The 22,500-nt window shown below is 43.2% G+C and overlaps 1 protein-coding gene across 1 annotated transcript in view; it reads left to right on the top strand.

Moving 5' to 3' along the window:
• The window catches only part of pamr1b (peptidase domain containing associated with muscle regeneration 1b), a gene marked incomplete at its 5' end in the record, with an annotated part of 27,662 nt that overhangs the window by 1,275 nt on the left and 3,887 nt on the right, over positions 1 to 22,500 (top strand). Inside the window, 8 exons of the mRNA XM_083666470.1 lie at positions 9,403 to 9,579; positions 11,193 to 11,318; positions 11,990 to 12,104; positions 15,352 to 15,569; positions 16,030 to 16,137; positions 21,022 to 21,192; positions 21,399 to 21,590; positions 21,849 to 22,474. Of these exons, the coding sequence (XP_083522596.1) occupies positions 9,403 to 9,579; positions 11,193 to 11,318; positions 11,990 to 12,104; positions 15,352 to 15,569; positions 16,030 to 16,137; positions 21,022 to 21,192; positions 21,399 to 21,590; positions 21,849 to 22,474 (1,733 nt within the window). The remainder of the gene's footprint in view (positions 1 to 9,402; positions 9,580 to 11,192; positions 11,319 to 11,989; positions 12,105 to 15,351; positions 15,570 to 16,029; positions 16,138 to 21,021; positions 21,193 to 21,398; positions 21,591 to 21,848; positions 22,475 to 22,500) is intronic.

Below are 22,500 nucleotides of genomic sequence, written 5' to 3'. Positions count from 1 at the left end.
AGTTGTTAGCGTTTCATCCCTACCTCTTTCTGTATTACCATAAGAAAATGCCAATGCCGAGTTTTTCAATATTTTTTTATCCATGAGCATCCCTTATCTGAGATATTTGCTGGCTCTTAAACAAAGCCACGCATTGCCAATGCCGAGTTTTTTTAATGAATTGTTATCCATGTCTCTTATCTGAGATAGTTGCTGGATCCTAAACAAAGCCACACTTTGCCAATGGCAAGTTTTTGAATGATTTTTTCTTATCCATGAGCGTCTCTTATCTGAGATATTTGCTGGATCCTAAACAAAGCCACACATTCCTTAAAATACTGTAGATGGAAAAGCTCTGAGCCCAGTAATTGTGCAGTTAAAAGTTTGGCAGTCAGAGGCTGTTGACAGAGCCCAGTGTTAAAGTGTTGTGGATGAGGTTGACTCTGAGGCATCTGAGTCATCCACTGGCCCTCTGTGACTGTTTAAACCGCTGCAGGGCACAAATCAGAAATGAGTTAATCATGCAGTCGCTGTGCTGCTGATGTGTCTACCATACAGTATCTCCTTGACCCTGTCTTCTCCCCCTGGCTACTTGGTAATGCAATACACAGACACACAGTTAACTAACACCTTCAATTTGTGGTGTCGATAAAAGAAAAAACATGTTTTTGAGGTACAGGTAATAAACTACAACTACTAAAATGACAATAATGAGGATGTTTCCCTTTGGCAATGAGAGCTTTGCCAAAGTTTACAACTTACCTGATTTAGCAGCAATTACAGCAGCTAGACTGAAACAATATATACACTTGTGCTCTTGTTTTGCAATTGCTTTGACGATCAGCAGATGAAGGATGAAATTTGTTGAGCAACACAGCAAATAGTTTGCAATTATTCCCAGAGGGATAGCTATGGTTGTTATGCTTTTCCAAGAGGAGCAGAGGTGCTTGTACACCAGGGCCAAGACTTCAGGGTGAAGATAGTCAGAGAGAGAGAGAGAGAGAAAGAGAGAATGAAAGAAGAGAGAGAGAGAGAGAGAGAAGAGCGAGAGACAGACAGACAGACAGATAGACAGCAGACAGACAAAGAGAAAGCTATACGAGAGAGGATCCTTTCAACTATGTGAGGCTCAGTCCAGCAACAGGCTGCTTCAACATTCTTTCCTGTTAGATGTCGGGCTCTCCCTCCTTTCTGCTCCCAGCAGTCCTCTGTTCTTCCTACACACTTCCTACTGTCCACTAAATGATCTGTGTCCTCATGGCTTATTGGAGTTGGCTCCCCAGAGGGCTGGTCTGGGCTAATGGGTAGTTAGCAGTGGGAAACAATGCCAAGGTCATTTACAAAGAGATGAGAGAAAATATAGATTGAGAGGAGAGGGGAGGGGTGAGGAGAGAGGGGTAAGGGGAGATTGGAGAGGAGAAAGGAGAAATGAGGGGAGAGGGAAGAAGGGGAAGTTCTAGGGGTTAGGGTTAGGGTTATGGTTAGTTTATCATTGAAAAGAAAATTAGTCTGCAATTGAGTATTTGGAAAATAAAATATCATATTATCTAAAAGAGTTCATGCCAAGTCACAAGTCGTGACAAATCATAATAAAGGCATAGTTCAGGCTCCTGTTTGACCTACATTTCAGTGTTTATACATGCAAACTCCATTTCACTCAAGTGGATAATAGAGTGACATGGGTATGTTTTTGAAGGAGCTTGTGGTTTCCTATTGAATTGAGGTTTATTTAAAGCAGTACGTAGGTTGTCCAGGGAGATCTACTATATGTTTGGGATCATAGTACATGTGCACTTAGCTACACACGCACACGCAATACCAACAGAAGCCCCGGGGGAGTTTCCTGTTCCATGCCGCTAAATCGCTCAGGCTCCAAAATACCAGACAGCTGCTCTGGGCAGGCAGCAAGGAGTACACACACACACACACACACACACACACACACACACACACACACACACACACACACACACAGACACGCACACACACGCACACATTGCAGCTGTAGAATCAGCTATTTTTTCCACAGCCAATGTCACATCAGCTACAACGGCAAGGGCAGACGATTTAGTTCGGTAGCAGATGTGACATGTCATCTTATTGGTAGGGACATTTACTTACACAACCGCTTGTGTCATACAACAAAGACAAAGAGAGTGACACAAACGTTTTTTCCAATGAGGAACACAGCACTCCTGAATCACAACACAGACATGAACACAGCCAGTCAGCAAGCCATAGAATATGGAGATGTTTATTGACTATGACATAACTCCGCACACAAGATGGTGTTAATCTCTAATGCAGTTCGAGCTCAATGCTTCATCTTAACTCAGCACCCCACAACGCTTCCATGCTCAATCTCTCTTGGTGACGGTCTCTTTTGTGAGCTTAATGGGCCTCAGCTGTGGTTGCAGGCTTGGGTGGAGGAGATAGCCAAGCACAGTCAGTTGTCCTGGTATGGTGCTGTCACTGAGGAGAGGGAGAGCAGCAAGACAATGGAGGTTTTAGTGTTGAGGAGTACAGTATGCACAGCTGCATCTCGCAAATCATTTGGATGTGAAATAAGAGCTGAACCACACCAGTCATCTGAGAGAAAGGGAGGGCACCATGACTTCACAGATGTGAACCTGAATCAAGGTCAATGTTTATAGACAACAAATAAAACATGCTTGTGGCTGACCTTGAATTTGACCCAAAATGGATACCTTGGAAGACTGGAAGACTGCCAATCGAGTGATATTTTTATCTTTATTTTATTTAACCGTTGTTTATACAGGGGAAACACACTGAGGTTTAGGGTAAGGCTTAATTTGCAGGTGCACCATAGGTTTCAACGGTTTAAGAGTAGTGGCTGCTGCATTTTGGTAGATGATGAGAACCGGACCAAGAATTGATCCTTATGGAACACCCTTCGTTATATCCAAAAAACCTGATTTAACACCATCAGTTAATACATACTGTGTTCTGTTCATTAAATCATTTTCAAACCATCTACATGAAGCCTGATCCAGGCTTATTTCAGACAATCTCTGAATGAGTAGGTAATGGTCGACCGTATCGAATGCCTTGTAGAGATCTATAAATAAGAGTCGGCATGGGTTGGCATGCTGCCAGTGTTGGAGTCGATGCTGGTTTATGGATAATATTATGATGTTGGCTTATACAATTTTACACAGCAAGCACACACTGTACTGTGTATCAGTCAATATTGATTATCCTCCAGGGCTCATAGAGACATACATACATGCGTGTGTGTGTGTGTGTGTGTGTGTGTGTGTGTGTGTGTGTGTGTGTGTGTGTGTGTGTGTGTGTGTGTGTGTGTGTCTGTGTCTGTGTGTGTGTGTGTGTGTGTGAGAGAGAGAGAGAGAGAAAGAGAGAGAGAGAGAGAGAGAGAGAGAGAGAGAGAGAGAGAGGATAAGAGAATGCCTTAGTGAGTGAGTGAGATAGTTAGTGAGTTTATGACCACTCCTGTATGCTGTGTGTGACCTGTGTGGTGTAGAGGGGGGCAGCAGAGTTGTACTGGGGTCAGAAAAACCCTGCCAACCCTAAGATGTTCCACGACTGATTCTGCTTGCCCGTAATAATAATGATGTCAGCTACTAGATCCACATCTAACAACCTGTGCCTAATGATGGCAAAAGGGGTGTGTTGTATTTAAAAGAGACCCCCCACCAGACGCTTCCTTGAAGATGCTATTTTCGTGTCTCGGGCTCCTTGACATTCAGGTCGGAGCACATCTTTGAGAAGCACAACATCTGGGATGGAAAATGCAGATACCAATTACATAAGCCCAGAAAAACCACACAAACCACAGAGAGATCCGCACGCCCAGCCAAAAGCCTGGAAAAATACGTTCAGTGGAGTTCAGTAGAGTTTCTTTGTTCTAAACTGTGAGCTGCACAGTTACATTAGGCTAGCAGGAATGTGTACCAGAAGCAACCCTATCACATATTTGTAGGATGTGAGTCGAGAAGAAAAGAGAGAAAGACACAGACATTATTGCAAAATACCAAGACTTGTCCAGGTATAAGCCATAAAATAATGCACTTTGTGCTTTGTGCCTGCCAGATCTGCATATGGTTTGCATATAGAGAATGGCATCGTACTGTGATCGCAACACAGTCTCCTAATTAAATCTGTATGACGGATATATGATATTTTTGGACGATACTTCAACAACTTACATGAGAGTAAGTGCCTCTTGCGTGACTTACGTAAAAAGTTCATATTTATTAACTTTTAATTGCATGGCAGTTAGGTAGTATAAGGCATTAACTTCAAATGTGTATCGTTTTGGTTTGATGAGCGGACCCAGGTGCGGTGCATATAAAGAAGACAGATGAGTAGGCAGCCATACCAAACAGAAGGATTTTTACTTGAAAGTAGATACAAACACGGACTTAACTCAAAAACAAAAGGGAGAAAACTAAGTCTCCAAAACAGTACTCGTATACAGTATATTCAATGGGTTACGTATCTTAAGCGACCAACACACGGTGCACACACTGTGCAGACTGAGCGGGGAGTGAAGGGAAGTGAGGGTACATAAAGCAACCGTGACAATTAAACACAGGTGCAGGTGATTAGTCCATGAGTGAGGCGACACAATGGGTGGCTGGAGGGAGACACCTAGGGACAGCACTGGGGAGTGCAACCCCCGTCCGTAACACAAATGGTTAAGGTTAGGGTACGTTGTCAGGGGAAAACATTAGCAAACATTAGCATTTGCAAGAATAATATTGTTGAGTAGTGCTATTTAAACCAGCGATCTGCTGGGTTTCAAGACAAGTTATTACTGCCTACACCACCCCACCAACCCCAATATCCTTATACGGCGTTCTGCTTTCTGTATTGCCAGTATTGCTATATGCGTCAACCAAGACACCTAATTACCTAGGCACAAGATGCTGGCATCTGTTGTGATGCACATATATCAAGACCCAAAGAGACGAGACAAGATTAATGCAGGTAAGAGAACATTGTGAAACAAAACACAAATATGAATCAAGTGTTCAGATTCAAAGAAATCAAGGTGGTCTTAGATTTAACAGTTCCTGAGTTGAGATGGAATGAAATTTCCTGGTCTGCTATTTCCGAATATGCTCTCTCAATTATGTTGTCAGGCATGGCATCTGCAGAAAACACCTACTTGTATGATAATTATTACCAATATGGTACTGATGCAGAAGGAGGCTCACACACAAGCACACACACACACACACACACACACACACACACACGCGCACACGCACACACACACGCATACGCACACGCACACACACAACACACACACACACACACACACACACACACACACACACACACACACACACACACAGTTCACACCAACACTTATGGTTGCCCTTGTAAAAATCCGCCCACAAAATTGTTACGATCCAAAGTATATTCTTTGCAGGTGTGGAACTGAAACTCTAATGAATGCATGTGTACAGTATAGGGCAGTAAGCCATATCTCTCTGATTTGCATACGTTCTGATTGCCAGGCGCAAGCCAAAGCACGGCTATGGAAGAGACATGTCATGGCACAGTCTTAGTAAGCAGTCATTATGACTTGGGGGGCTCTCAGCTGAGATAGAGATGCATTCCAAGATGATCTAGCACCGAGAGAGAACGTTCCGTCATGCTCTGGGAAAACACTACGGTGCTTATCAACAGGCCTTTGCCTCGGTAAACAGAATCCATTCACTGAGTGTAAACACTGAAAATGAGACAGCTTGTGTACATTGGCCTCTGGGAGGAAGATAGATACCTTTCAAGGAGTGAGACTAGAAGTAATAATGTAATTATATAATGTCAGGGGATACCCAGTTGGATTGTCCTCAGCTGGTGTAGGAATGTGCTTGGGGCAGCTGGTCAATACAACTAGGGACCACAGAGCATTATTCCCAGCACGTCCAAAGACAAGGGACGACATGGCGATCGATATGATGACAATACCAGACAACCTCATAAAACCTGTTGACCCTTTGTTGTTTTCTGCCTTATAGTAGTTCTCACAGCATAACCAATAAGCCTGTTCTACAAGCCCCAGTTAAAAGGGCAGTAAAACTGTCCCATAAGCAGAGCAGAGAGACCCCTGAGAGAGTGTTCTGTTCACTCACAATTAGATCATTCAGTGGTAATCTGCAGGCTTTGAATGGTTTAGAATACTGTAAGTATATTAATCACATTGGTCTACCAAGACTTGTGTTCTGCATGATTTAGCAACAGTACACTTTTAGATTATTGTGTGGGGAATCTAGAGAGACAGCGGCCAATTAGAAAATAATGACAGCACTGATATCAGTCTAATGACATTGTGGCTCTAATTTGATATTACCTGGCCTCAGTCTTGATGCTCTAATCATAGCAATGGTGGTGATTAGTTGATTGTTTTTGCCTCCCTTTGGTGCTGATGTATGCCAGTGAATTTAAACAGACCTAAGTTTGGGTGGACTCCAGGTTCCCAGAACCCCAGAGGCAAAAATACTGCACCCAGACACTTCTGTTCAAATCACAGGCTCCACAGTCACTGTTGCCTATATAGATTCCTTCCAGACTTCTAAACCAACAATACAGACAAAAATAGTGTCAAAGATGATATTTCTGAGCGGTGGCTTGCTGATTATTGCGTTGATTCTGTGGAATGCAGACATCTACAGGAATTGTGACTTTGTGAAAGCATCTGGGTTAATGCCCAAGGAACAATGGTGGTGTTTTGTGCTGTGTGTGTGAGTGTGTGTGTTTGTGTGTGTGTGTGTGTGTGTGTGTGTGTGTGTGTGTGTGTGTGTGTGTGTGTGTGTGTGTGTGTGTGTGTGTGTGTGTGTGTGTGTGTGTGTAAACTGACACACGCTTTCTCTCCCTCGGCACGCAGGATGAGGCCATTCCCTTTAATGCCTGTGGTTCTCACACTTCATATGAGGAAATCCACAAAAATGTCCATTCAAATATAAACTGAGTTAATCTTTTTTCAGTCACAGAAAGGCTGACAGACACCTTAAAACTGAAGACAAACACACAATGCAAAGGAGTAAATGGTGATGGCAATGAGGCCACTGGGCCACATGTGTTCTGACCACATAAAGACACAGAGGGGATCTCAGAGAAGGGACATGGTTCTTGAGCAAGAGGCTGGTGGTTGCTTGCACAATTGTCCTAAGGCATCAAACAGGAATAATACTGTAATCCTGTAATCCTGAGGTCAGGCTGAAATCATGACACTGACGGATGGGCAGGATTCCCCCTGGCTGCCATTCCACTTGTATGCGTCTAATAGGAGGTTATAGTTAGTTATACATTCAAAGTAACCCCTCATTATGGGGTTATTATTATGTTAAGAGCTGTACAAACAAAGTACAACAGCAAGGCCATTGAAGACTGTCCTTACTTAGCACCCATACAGTTGACCTAGACTGTTATGCAATCCATACTGTGAGTGATTAATTCGAGAGTATGACATTCCTGAGTGTCCTTCAATGGCAAAGGAGGTTGTTAAGAAGGCCAAATAGCGGCTGCCAGCTGGAGAAAGATATAATTTATGGTTAAATTAATGTTTAAGGACCAGAGAGATGTGGGGAATATTGGGAGGGTTATCTCATAACATTCCAGGACATCTGTACATGTCTTCTCCAGCTGACGGTCCACAAACAGCCTCTCACAGATTAATCACCACTACAGCAGTAACTCTAACAATTCCCCAGAGAAGTGTGTGTGGGTGTGTATGTTTATTTTTTTTTTATTTTTTTACTATAATTTACTTATTCACCAGGGTGATTTGTGTCACTCTTTGTGTAGGGAAGGTACGTTGTTGGGTGGGGTGGTGTGGGTTAAAACATGTCAAAACACCGTTGGGGTTGTTTACAGACCAGCTCTGCAAAAGGACTATGGGCCTCCCAGATTGAACAGTTTGCCTGCATTCATACCACATACACTGTAGATGAAATGGAATAGACAAAGACAGGGAACATTTAAGTTCCCTGGAGGAGAGAGAGAGAGAGAGAGAGAGACTTAGGAGGAGACTTCCTCTTACACTGCAACAAATACACAGATATAAAAGCAACATTCTTCCCCCAAATTATGAACAACTACAAGAAATTTGAAACACAAACAGACAAAGAAAGAGAGAGAGACAGAGACAGAGACAGAGACAGAGAGAGAGAGACAGAGCAAGAGAGACAGAGAGACAGAGACAGAGACAGAGAGAGAGAGAGAGAGACAGAGCGAGAGAGACAGAGAGACAGAGACAGAGACAGAGAGAGAGAGAGAGAGACAGAGCGAGAGAGACAGAGGGAGAGACAGAGACCTAGGTTGTTATCATTGGAGAGGTAGTGGGAGGGAATGTGTAGAATGCTCAGAGAAGAGCGTTCCGTGATGACACAGTGCCAGTGCAGTCTGAAGTTGCTACTCCTGTCTCATCTCTTTCCACATTCACCTCAGATGAATTTCCACTTGTCTCTGCTGCAGCTTTTAACTCCACAATTTCATAATCAAAACTGTTTTGTTTGAGATGTGCTGAAATCAACCGTTTGCAACTAAATTGTCCCTAGATTTATTAGCTGCCAAATTCACAGAGGAGGAGAAGGTTATACCACTGACACATAATTCAATGTAGTTTAGGATTAATGATCTGATTTCATATGGGTTTGCCAATTCTACAGGACAATGACTTGGCCATTATGGCATTTGCCATTACCAAGTTAATGATGTCTGATGTAATAAGAAAACACACACAGCTGAATAGGCGGAGGAGGAAAATTAGGATAGACTTTCCTCAAATGAGAGGCTGCAACCATATGGCAGTGGGAATACACACACACACACACACACACACACACACACACACACACACACACACACACACACACAGTCCCTCATCATCACTCACGTCCTCACCTCTCTCCGAACACCATGGCTGTGTTCAAAATCCTTCTTTCTGCACTCCCTTTTCCCTCCTGACTCCAATAGTGTTTTCTCACTAAGCTCTGGCTTGCTACTGCATAGTGTTAGGTGAAGTTATCCCCACAGGGTTTCATGATCTTTTTCAGTATCCTACAATCAGTAGAAGTCAAATTAGAACACACATGGCTTTAACCAAAGCCATATACAGTAAACATACAGTATATGAGTTAGGCTAAAGCTAAAATGAGCATGCACATCGTTAGAGCTGTGAATAGTTATCGTTATAGCTCATTTGACTGGTTTGGCAGATAACCCTGAATGCTACCTCAAAGGCTGACCATTATTTGGCAGACAACTCTGAATGCTACCTCAAAGGCTGACCATTATTTGGCAGACAACTCTGAATGCTACCTCCAGGCTGACCTTTATTTGGCAGATAACTGAATGCTACCTCCAGGCTGACCTTTATTTGGCAGATAACTGAATGCTACTCCACGCTGACCTGTCTGTTTTGCTCCCCAGACTACAGATACCTGTACAACCACTGCCCGGGCCCTGAGTGGAACGCCATGTGCAGGGGCTGCTGTGAGTATGATGTGATCCGCTGTAAATGCCCCCTCCAGGGAACCCCGGTCGGCTACGCCGTGCCCTGCTGCCGCAATGCCGCCAACGAGTGTGACCCCTGCATCATACACCCAGGTAAGACTACTTCTACTCTTCAGTCCACACCTCCATGTTGGCTCTGGTATCTGATGCACCTGAGGGAAACACCTCCATTTTGGATCTGTTTCTCTGTAAAGATTAGATTAGATTAGATTCAACTTTATAGTCATTGTGCAGAGTACAAGTACAGAGACAACGAAATACAGTTAGCGTCTAACCAGAAGTGCAAAAAAGCAGAAAGTGCAGTGTGAACAGTATATACAGGTAGTGCAGTATATGAGCAGTATAGTAGTGCAGTATAGTATAAGTAGTGCAGTGTAAGCAGTATCTGAATTAGTAGTAGCATTATAAGCAGAATAAATAGGATGCAGTATGAACAGTGTAAGCAGCATGTGAGCTGTATAGGCAATGCAGTCAAGCAGTATATATGTTTGATACATATTCATGGTGGTTCTTGTTGTTGAATACATGGACCATGGCATCATTTTGCATGTTAAAGTTGATTCACATCTAGTAGAACTGTGAAACACACCTCTATATTGGCTCTGGTATAAACCTGTGAAGCTCATCTCCATTTTGGCTCTATGAAGACAGCCTATGGAGCACACCTCCATCTTTCATCTATCTATCAACTAGACTTGTTTTAGTTTTGTAGTGTGTTTTCATGAAAATATGCACTGTGTCTGGTCCAACATCAGATGAGACCCCTTTTCCTGGACAGTTATTGGCAGGAATTCACTGAAACACAGCAGTGAAGGATCTCAGGTGGATCTTTGATTCATAAAATGATCAATGAAATGATGAATGATGAAATGTGTGTTTGTGTGTGTGTTCTGTTCTGTGTTGGGCTACATACACACACACACACACACACACACACACACACACACACACACACACACACACACACACACATACACGTAACCACCTGGAGATACAAGTCTCACATGTTTTTTTCACAGCTTGCCTGTCCTCACATTTTCAATGATAGGAATAACAGCTGTTCATGTTCAATAACATACCTGAACGTTCATTTTTACAGTAAAATCCCTAAGACTGTACTTTTAAAAGGTCTACAGTCGTAAATCCATCACGCCCGTCTCTAACCTGACTATGTCTGTACAATGATAGAGGAGTCATGAGAGAGAGTTATATGATGTTTCCATTGATACCTTTTAAACAGTGCATAGTCCTGCTGTCTCCACTCTGTCTTCAGGAAGTCCACAGAATAACCCCAAAGTGAAAATCCATCCTCCCTCAAACTCAAACCATTAGGGTGATGTTTTCTGAACATTTCTATTTCAGAAAGCAGAAATGTGTTTATGCTGTTCTGTCACGGTGGAACAGGAGCCTGATGACTTTAGCAGGTCTGATGTAAAGAGCTACAGGGGGAACAGAGTAGGGGGATGAAGGGTTGGGGGAGAGGGGACGAGGCAAACTCTTTGTAAAAAGTCAAAACAACATTGAGAATGTATCACACTGAATGTATCACACTTCTTGAGAAGGGTTTCAGAAAGAGTTCAGTCACTTCTCATACTGTGCTTCACTCTCTCTCTCTCTCTCTCTCTCTCACTCTCTCTCTCTCTCTCTCTCTCTCTCTTTCTCTCTCTTTCTTTCCCTCTCCCTACTCTTTCTATTTTTATTCTCAGGTTGCAGCATATTTGAGAACTGCAAGCGCTGCAACAACGGGACATGGGGTCCGAGGGATGATTTCTTCGTCCGTGGGAAGTACTGTGCTGAGTGTCGACCTGGCTGGTCTGGTGGTGACTGCTTGAGTGAGTACACTCATCCTCCTCCATCCTCCCATCTAACCACACAACACCCCCATGCCTCTACAGTATATACACAAACTGTACTGTACCCACCACATACCAATCAGTAACCATGGCTGGGATGTCTGCATCTGGGGCAAATGTGTTTTAGGTGGGGGGAAATCCTCAGAGGTTTTCCACACCAGTAGCTGAAATGACAAGTCAAAATACTGTTTAGTGAACATCCTGGAATCTCACAATATTGTTTGATATGTCATATTTGCATACAGTGTAGCTTTTGCAATATGCAAATACAGTGCTGTGGGGCACAGGAAGAAAGACAGTTTCATCAAGTTTCATTCACCTGGCATGTATTTGCAAGTCTTGACTCCATGCCTTGAGTTTCTATTTATTTTGTTTATTTTAACCATTCCACATTTGCCTCCTCTCTCGCCCTCCTGAAATGTACTACCAAGTGGCATTTACATCATGTTGTTATTCTAACACTTTCTCTGTAACTTCACTGTCATTACTGGCTGTAGACCTACATGGCAACTGTAGTCATTACACAGTATGATGTAATATGATACAACTAGGAATTAAATGGCAACTGGAAAAAAGGTTAAAATTCCATTGCATGGTAGGACTGTGAGTGTGAAGGGTAAGTGTGACCTGTAATGTTTTCCTCTTTGCAGAGTGCGGAGGAGTGATCCACAAACGTCAGGGCCACCTGGTCCTGGAGAGTTACCCCACCAATGCCCGCTGTGAGTGGACCATACAGGTGGACCGCCCATTCACCATCGACTTCAGGTGGGCAGCCAGGAGTACTTGTGAGCAACATATAGAATCTCAGAGCAGGCTGTTGCATGTGTACACCAACAGTGAGGAACACGACTTGGCTCTGCCAACAACAGCGGTCACATATGGTCATATATGGCCTCTTTGCTGTCCAACTGAAATACATATAGTTGACCCATTTAAGACAAATTAGTTTTCCCCATTTTGTGGGGGTATGTCATGGGCCAAGACCAAGACCATAGTTTGGAAAGCACTTCTGCTCTCTCAGTCAAGTGAAACTTTCAGTTTCTATTATTTTCGACATTACACAAACATTTTTACAGGCAAGCATTTATGTGAGGGCTTTCACGATAAAAAAGACACATTGAACTGCATTCAGGCTGTATGCACAATATGTACAATAATTGGTTGGTGCGTTGAAATAAAGAATATACAGTGTACACAATAATAATGACAGCATTTTTCCCTTACACATAAAGCTCAATGTTAAACTTCACAACCGTGACAGTCTCAGAGAGCAAGGCCAAATCCCTGCTCTGATGACAAATGTATCTGCAAGCACAGCAGAGAAAACATTGTTTCCGGTCCAGCTTTGGGTTTCAGTTACACACGCACACTAAAGTGAAGAAATATGGCCTCTATCACTTTTTTCATGTCATTTATGACATACACGCCACAGAGACCGTAAATTAAATAGTGCTCTCTTCATGTTGCTGTGCTCATAGATGGACTAATGAAAGGTTATTCATTTTGGCATCAGCCTACAGTATGAAAAACCTTACTGGCAGGGTCGTCTTGTATTTATTACTCACTCCACTGGCAACAGCACTCTTATTTATACCCAGTAGTGATGACTCTCACTCCACACAGACAACATACTCACTGAGTTACACACTCACTATTGTTGTACGCCAATGATACTCATGGTTGTTGTCAGTATCTCTGGCCCTCTCTGCCAAAGAGATACTAGGGGACTTGGTGCCATGCCAACACCAGCTATGAAATATTAGGTAATACAGACATTGTTTCTCTTTGAATGCAGAACCAAAGATTTTAAATCTACAGTAACAATAAATATAAGAGCCAAGAGAGATTCTTCTTTCTTTTTCCTCTTGTTCTGTAAAAGGTCACACATACTCTCTCCTCCTCCCTGTATCCAGCTGGGAACCCTCCTGCTGTTCCACCACTAAGCTAAACAGCTCGTTAATTAAGATGATATATTTGAATACATGTGTCTCACCCATTATCCTATTCACTTTAACTCTTGTTAAAACAAGCCCCAAAGCCTCACAAGACCTCTAGTTTCTGGATGACCTTATGGTTCAGCCTATTTTCATGTTTAGGTCATATATCATCTTTCACTATTGGCCTATGAGTTGTCCTCATAGTCCAGTAGTGAAAGCTTCTACGGTTCTCCGTTCTCCAATTTGCTACCACAGCACAGGCTAACAATTAGCAGTGCCATCTCCAATAGCCAGGATTCTGACTGCACTTCGTCCAACATCTCCTCAGAGAAACTTCAAAGAAAGTGTATTCTCCTCTTTATAGACTTGCAACACAGCCTTTTTGTTTTGGTTTCGGTTTCACCTGCCAAGCTCTCCCCTCGCCGGACTGGCACTCCACCGTGGAGTGATTACTAGCTGTCTACAAAAAGTTCCCAGTATCCTAATGGGTACATTGGACATTATATGAATCCGTCCTGTTATGTTTGGTGCCTTGAAATAGGGGGACTCTGGTGAAACCAATATGTAAACAAATACCATCAGATAAAAGCAGAAAATCAATACTTTAACATCATATCACATTTGATTTCAAATCCAAAATTTTGGAGTATACTGTACAGCCAAAAGAAGAAAAAATGCTTCACTGTCCCACCACTTACACAGGGAACTGTACATATCACTGGGTTCAATACAGTATATGCCTTTCAAACTGTGTTTGCATATGATGGAAACTCATGCTTGTCCAGAATAAGTGTTAACTGCAAAATGTCTCTTAAAGTTGGGATGAATAGGTCACTTATCCTTAAGATGTTTCTATTAGATCTACGTATTAGCATGTGTTTTCTATGTTTCTATGAATGAACTCAAACATCCGTCCTTCTTAAAACAAATGGGTAAAATCTGTTAAATTCTTTTCATCAGTGTCACTACCGATCATGTCATATCTCACATTTTTCATGTGCAATTGTCTCATTAGCTTTATACAGTAACAATTGCCTTGTTACCTCAAATTGCTAGTTTTGGACACAGCTATCATCATCAGCTGACAACGTTCTTTCTTTCTTTTCTTTTTTCATCATTTTTTTGCATTGATATATTTCGCAGGCAAGGAAAGCATAAAAAATACGCCTCTGGATGACAAAAAAGAAAACAGACTTTTATCGCCTTGATTTAAAATAAATAATATCTAAAACATTTGAATCTCCACAAACTGGCGGAAATGAAACACTCAATTATCACCTCCATTTAAAAGAAGTGAGTCGTGCAAAGAAGTTGAATCACTTGCCGGCGCCATTAACATGGTCAATAGCTCGGAATGTTCATTCGCACTGAATTACTCGCCTTCATAATAAAAACCATGGGTGTGTGATGGTGCCAGCCAAGGGTGGCACTGCCAGGAAACACCATGCACTCCCTCTTACGATCCAGGGAAAGAGGGATCTGTTAGGAACACAAGAGAACATTCTTTCCTGACACAGTAGGGGCAATAAGGTGCAATAACAAGAAGTTTAGAGCACATTTACTTCAGATTAGTTTTGAGTTGAGCCCAGCGAGAAACCTGTAAAGTCGTTTGATATGGAAAATCGAGGTTGGCTACTGCAATGAAAACTTTCTGGCTCAACTAAACAGAAGAATGACTGAATGGAATACACTGACATTCTGTAGTTGTCAACTGGCTACTGTAAATATCTGCCTTTTAAATGCTATGACAGGTACTTTATCAAATGTGGTTGCAGTCCTTTTATAAAGTGAGACAAATCTCCAAGTTTTCAAGTTGACACTAGGTGTGGCAATTATTGCCAGCATTCCACACTCAAGAGTCAGCCATCAGTACCACTTTAACATAACAACTTGGTGCCACTTTAACCCTAACCCTAACCCTCTATAGGTTATTATACTTCAGATCTGAGTGGCATCACTAAGGCAAATTGAACTGCAACTATCCAACCTCCGTTACATACAGTAACATAGTTATGTTGCATATAGTACTTCCAATGTTCCCTATGTCACTTCCTGCACTCCCTCCTCCCCCTCAGGTTCATGATGCTGAGCTTGGAGTTTGATCACTCATGTCGCTATGACTATGTGGAAGTGCGAGATGGTGATAGCATCAACTCTCGGGTGATTGGGCGGTTCTGTGGGAACGACAGGCCTGCTCCAATCCAGAGCTCCGGCAACTCGCTACATTTACTGTTCGTGTCCGACGGCTACAAGAACTTTGATGGCTTCTTTGCCACTTTTCAGGAGAGCTCAGGTAGGTAGCTATAGTACCTGGGGTGATAACTTCTGACTATCTAAACAGAGCACTCACCCTCAATTTCTGTATTCTGGCCTGTTATCAAACGCATGCAGTATGTAGCTACCAGGGATCCCTGTTTGGCAGCTTCACAGGGAAAACACTCACAACAAACTTCACCTACCACTTTAATACTCATTCACTTCAATTGCCATGAATACAGCAACCCGCAAGCCTATTACAGTCAAGCCAGAAAAAAATAAAAAAAGAGAAACATTTCAGTAAGCATCATGCACATTTTAGAATGGATGTTGGAAACCAGCCATGTATATACACACAAATTCACATGTACCTCTGTTAACTTTTCAACAGTTCATCAAAGTTCAATCCACAAGAAAACATACAGTATGGACTAGTGCAGACAATTGTTGTGTCCCAGTGCTCTAGAATAACCTCATTTCCTTCTCTGTGTTTGCAGCATGCAGCTCTTCCCCTTGCTTGCATGATGGTACCTGTATCTTGGACACCTCCTACTCCTACTACTGCGCCTGTTTGGCTGGCTATACAGGGGAGAGGTGTGAGAATGGTGAGTCATCATACATTTACATCAATTTACTGTACTAAACGTATTACCCTCACAGGGAACACCTCTACCTCAGTGCGGAGGAGGTGTTGCTGCCTATCCTTACCACCTGGCGTCTGCCCATCAGGATCCAGTTGTATTTGGAGGTGTTTAGACTCAGGTTGGAGGGAACAATAGTGTTAAAGGCTGAACTGTAGTCAATATTCAGCATTCTCACATAGGTGTTCCTTGTGGCCAGGTGAGATAAAGCAGTATGCAGTGCAATGGCAATTGCGTTGTCTGTGGATCTGTTTGGGCGGTATGTATGTAAATTGGAGGGGATGTGGGCCTTGACTAGCCTCTCAAAGCACTTCATGATGACAGATGCTACGGGGTGATAGTCATTTAGGCAGGTCACCTTGGATTTTTTGGTGGTCTCAAAACAGGTAGGGACCTCAGACTAGGACTGGGAAAGGTTGAATATGTCTGTAAAGACGGGTGCCAGTTGGTCAGCTCATGCTCTGAGGACGTGTCCTGGGATGCCGCCTGGGCCGGATGCTTTATCAGTATTCACCTTCTTAAAAAACATACTTATATCAGCCACAGAGAATGAAAACAAACAGTCATCAGGAGCCGCAGGAGCCCTCGTAGCAGGCTCTGTGTTATTGGCCTCAAATCGAGCATAGAAGGTGTTGAGCTCATCTGGAAGGGAAGCATTGGTGTGCATAATACAGCTGGATTTCCCCTTTATAGTCCGTAAAGGATTGTAATTCATTCCACGTGTCGCCTTTTGGAGCCGTGATAATGCAGTCCAATTTGTCCCTGTACTGGCATCTCTGACGGATTTCTGGAGATCATATCTGGTTTTCTTGCACTCCATATAAATGGGGTTGTTCATGCTTTTCACATTTGTCACTGTTTAACCGTGGTTTCTGGTTGGGAAATGTTGGTACAAGGAACAATGTTGTCTATGCACCTTGTGATGAAATCTGTGACCGAGTCTGTGAAAACATCGATGTCAATGTCCTGTTGATAGTCCTGTACAGTTCTTTCAGTGCCAGAGTGGTGTCGGCCTGGGGTGGCATATACACAGCTGTAATCACGGCTGAGAAATCCCTAGGGAGGTAAAAGGGATAGCATTTGATCGTCAGATGTTCAAGGTCAGCTGAACAAGAGGTCGCGGGGTATCTCCACATCAGAGCACCAGGAGATCATACCCCTCCCCCTCTGATCTTCCCTGAGTCTTTTGTCCAGCCGATGAATGGAAAATCCCTCAGGTTGAATGGGTGAGTCAGGTATCGATGGGTCATGCCAAGTCTCTGTGAAAACCAGGACGTTGCAATTCTTAATGTCTTGTTGGAAAGTCATTCCGGGCATACACTACACAATTTCAAAAATTGCAATGATGGAAAACCTCTCATATTTTGCGATCATTGTGTCCGCAAATTGTGTCCTGCTGTCGCTCTCACCAAGATGAGAGCTATCCGATTTAATTCATACATTGGCGTATCTATTGCCTATACAGTAGCTGTATACCTTTTGAAATCGCCTTGTAGACCCTCTCACAATACACAAGCGACGACCAAACTTTTCTGACATGTCAGAAGATAACCTCCAAACCACGTTGGGAGAGAACAGAACAGCCATTCACGGTGCCTGCTCAGCGACCTACTCACACTATGCAACCGACATCCCAGTCCTAGCTGAAGTTCATAGGATTTCACCCCAATCATGAAAATTCATCTGGGATGGCAAAAACGTTGCAAAAACGTAACGAAACACATAGTGTATGTCCAGCATAAGCCTCCCCTTGAGTTCATCCAGTTTATTGTCCATTGACTGGAAATTGGCCAGAAGAATACTCTGAAGGGTATTGCCAGTGGTGCTTACACCAAGGTGTAGAGCCAGGGATGCCGGTGAATGGATATTCGGTGGTGACAGAAAATTTCGGGTTAGAAAAGTCAGAGCTAAGAGGTGCCCTTATGTCCAAAAGTGATTGGCAGTCATAACTAATGGTCAAAGTTGAGGAGGAGCTCGGCGCCGTCTGTTTGGCTGTGGCAGCCTGTTTCTACTGCCAGGCTGTGCTTTGAGTCTGTACATAGTCAATGTCTCCCTCAGTTTCTGGTCAGTCACAGTGGTCAGTCTGCCACCGTGTACTTTCTGTTTAGGACCAAATAGCATTCAAGTTTGCTTTTTGCTTCTTTCTATTGTCTCTGAAAATTGTGATTACGTACATAGCAGACATTCACAGAGGATTTGGAGAGGTTTGCAACAGTGTGTGTTTTCTCTCCCACAACAACATAGTTATTTCACAATTGAGACAACAACGTTTCTACATCAATGCAGTGTTTTACTTCGTTCTCCACCAAAACATTGCAAAGTCCTGTTAGGCCAGACAGTGGGTGAGTCACCATCACGGGAAGAATATGTGGTGTTGAAGGTTTCCAGACCAGCTGCCTTCCCTTACTAGTCATCCCATTCTTTGGCGAAGGCCAATCAGCTGCGAGGGAAAAATGTGTGTGGGTTTGACAGATGGACCATAAATCAAAATGACCACCTGACAAATATATGACTTTATGAAATTGCACCTCAAAATGTGAGTTTATTTATGGATTGGAAAAGTCATGGAGTGAAAGACCGATTAAGACGGAATGGAGTCAGTGAGGACAAAAATGGAGGAAAGGAGTGAGAGAGACATGAGATGACATTTCAGAAATAAAGAGAAATATAGAAAGATAAACAGCATTCCAATGTGCTTTGATTTCGCCTGGTTTGTTTTGATTCTAATTTGGGGCAGGTTTGTGGAACGTAATCAGCCTTAAGGTATTGCCCCATCACCTTACTACCCCCCTTTATATGGGCAGTCACCTGCCACTAAAACCCTGCCAGAGTCTTACCTCCTCCTGGGGGGGCTCCCTCCCAGAGGGCCCTAAATGGCTGGAGAGACCTCTGTCCACAGCTCAGCCACAAGCCAGTTTATTTATGGGTGTCTGAATGCCGGCCTGTGTTTCCGTACCCACTACACCTCCCCAGGCCTCAGTGAAAACAGCCTGGCCAGGAGCCTATTCCTTTTTTTTCTTATTTTCAGGGCTAAATTTGAGTCTATAAAAACTAATGGTGAAACAAACCTACCTCTATAATGTGAGCCAGCTTTTCCAATGGAAGACATGCCCATAAAAATCATGGGAGAAGAGGCGGAATTCCATTCCGTAGTACACTCTGTACATTCATCTATATTCCCATGAGGAAGGCTGGGCAGCTCATTTGTCGACTAGATTTAGGATAACACAAACATATCATTTGTTATAGAAACACATTTGTACATTTCACCCAAATTTACCCAGAGTGAATTAGAGGTGCTGAAGTGGGTACTTGGCATTTGGACTTCCATTTCGGGTCTGCAACAATTTACCTATCATTAAATCGAATCTATAGCTAAAAAAGAGAATCTGCCAAGATAAGATACCAACTCTATGTCTGTCCTGATATGTTGTATAAAATAGATAAAGCAAAACAAAATATTTTTTTAAGACTACGTGTATTCAAACATGGTTTCCAAGGCGTTGACGTCAGGCAAATAGAGAATTATTCATACTTCAGAAATCACAACATCCTGTGTTAGCATTCCGACAAAATGACCTCATGACAATGTTTGGAGAATCTGTTAGGGGATAGGACGAGGACAGACAGGCAGACGGACACTGGGATGCATGGGAGGACAAGGGTGCGGGCAGGCACAGAGGAGAGGCTCTCATTTTAACACTTCAACACAATACTGACCTGCTCCTCAGACAGTTTTGCCTTTGTTTTGTTGTTATGTTACTCAAACGGGTCATGCAAGTTTTCTTTTTCCAAGTCCGGATATCCAACCGAATTCCGCATCCCTTGCGCGACTTAAGGGTGGAAACGTTGGCGGATAGACAGTGATTATAGGGAGGGTTCCCTTTAAGGTTTTGGACCACACTGCTCTTAACCACAGACAGAGAGAGAGGCATGGCTCACATCAAGACCACGAGACAAATGTCTCACACTGGGGGGTACCAGAGCATAAATATGTACCTGTGTGTGTGTGTGTGTGTGTGTGTGTGTGTGTGTGTGTGTGTGTGTGTGTGTGTGTGTGTGTGTGTGTGTGTGTGTGTGTGTGTGTGTGTCCGTGTGTGTGTGTGTGTGTCTGTGTGTGTGTCCGTGTGTGTGTGTGTGTGTGTGTGTGTGTGTGGTGGTACTGGAATGGTGTTTTGAAAGGGGAACCAATGGCAATTTCTAACATGGTGTATATTATTCATGAATTGAGGTTTCTGCATCCCAGCTGGGCATTGTCTGAACAATTACACACACTACCAACCCAAGCTCCCTGCTACCCACATCATGAAAATACTTTATTGCTGTGGAAAATTGAAGAGTTTGATTTTTTACTGCACGTATTCTATTTATTCCTCAGTTACAACCATGTGTTAACGTCGCCTTGTGAGCTGTTCACACTTTTTCCATGGCTGGTGAAATATATTAATGAGGCAGTAAGATTGAAGGCTATATTTATAAAGTTCTAGCAAGTCATAGTAATTATGAAGAGGAATAATGAGTTTGTGAGCTGTGAATTAGTTTCTGAAAGCCCTGAGGCCATAACTGCCTGTTCAAAAGGAGGTGTGCTAATGCGAAAGAACAATGACCTCATTGAAGGTCATGGCGGCTGTTGGTGTGTGGTCTTTACTGATAGGGAACTGCTAACTTGTGTTTTGTGTTGGTAGAGTGGAAGCTTTTAAGTGGTAGCTAATATGTCTTTGTTTTGAGCTAGATGTGTTCCCTGAGTAATGTCAATGTGTGTGTGTGTGTGTGTGTGTGTGTGTGTGTGTGTGTGTGTGTGTGTGTGTGTGTGTGTGTGTGTGTGTGTGTGTGTGTGTGTATCCTCAGTGGTGGGATGCCGGAGACCCCCAGTGCCCACCCATGGATCTGCTGAGGGTGTGTTCCATCACTCAGGGGCTCGTGTCGTGTTCCGCTGTGACCCTGGATTTGAGCTGAGAGGGATTCGCACTGCTACCTGCCTCCGGGATGGAACCTGGAGTGCTCCAGCCCCAAAGTGTGGTAGGATAACAAAGAGTGATAGAGATAAAGGCCCCTTGACCCCTCTCACCCCTTGTGCTACTTGACCTTTGAAAATCTTTCCTTTTACAACATCAATTCCTCTGAGAAAACATTTCTACATGTCTGATGGTGATTTCCACTACTGTATGTGTGTAACCTCAGGTACAGCTTTACTGAGCCTACATTGTGTCTGTGTTCCTCACCAGTGCCAGTGGAGAGGTTCTGTGCCACCCCGCCCAAGCCAGAACATGGGGACCACTTCCTAGTGTTTGGGCCCAATGACGTCATCATTGCCCTGCAGTACCTGTGCAACCGGCCCTACAAGCTGAGTGGGACCCCCCAGAGAACCTGCCTGCCCAATAATACCTGGAGTGGAATTCTTCCCACATGTAGCAAAGGTCAGGCCCTGTGGTGTGGCATGTTGGGAATTGTAGTTTGGAAAGTATGTGGGAACTGTTGTTTGTTATTGTTTACCTCAAAATGAATGGGTAGACATTGCCACTCCCCTGACAACATGTCTGACAACAAACCTGAGCAGAACAGATTGACATAATGAGTTATTGCAGAATGTGTAAGAAACTGAGGTTTTCAGAATGATTAGTCAACTGTGTAAAAAACATTTATTTTCAATAGTTTTCTGTTTTGGTTTTTTTCAGAAAAAGATAAAGACAAAGACATTGAAAAACAGCCAGATAAAGACCCAGACAATACAACAGGGACCAAGGGAGGTGTGGCTGGTAAAGATCCAGACACAAGGCACAGAAACACTACAGCAGACAGTAAAGATAAATACACAGATACTAGCCTGGAGAAAACCCCAGGAGGGGGCAAGAACAAACTAGGAGGAACGGAAAAAGAGACTGGACAAGAAAAACCTACCAGAGGTAGCAAGGATAAAGTGGACAGTAAAGATACAGATGACATCCTAAATGCTGTAGAGAAGAAAGATTCAGAGGGAGAAAAAATACCAGAGAAAACCACGGACAAAGATGTGATTCCAGATACAGCAGGGGGAAACGAAGATGTGATTCAGGAGATAGGAAAGACAACAGAAATAACAGAAATAGTGGTGGTGAGGGATAAAGGACAAGAGGAGGTGGAGAGGAAGGAGGGACAGGTAGATCAAAGCAGGGATCCAGACAAAGTTGGTCCTAATGACACAAAACAAAGGGGAGATACACCCGGGAGAGAAAATACTGTGGAGTTAATTATATTTGAAGATACAAGGAATGCTACAGATGTACTTGACACCAATGACATACAAAGGAATAATAATACAGATGCATTTGACACAAATGACATAGAGAA

The sequence above is a fragment of the Argentina silus genome (genome assembly GCF_951799395.1).
Source record: "Argentina silus genome assembly, chromosome: 3".
Taxonomy (NCBI): domain Eukaryota; kingdom Metazoa; phylum Chordata; class Actinopteri; order Argentiniformes; family Argentinidae; genus Argentina; species Argentina silus.
Note: the sequence above shows the minus strand (reverse complement) of the source record. Positions and strands in the feature narration are given on the sequence as shown.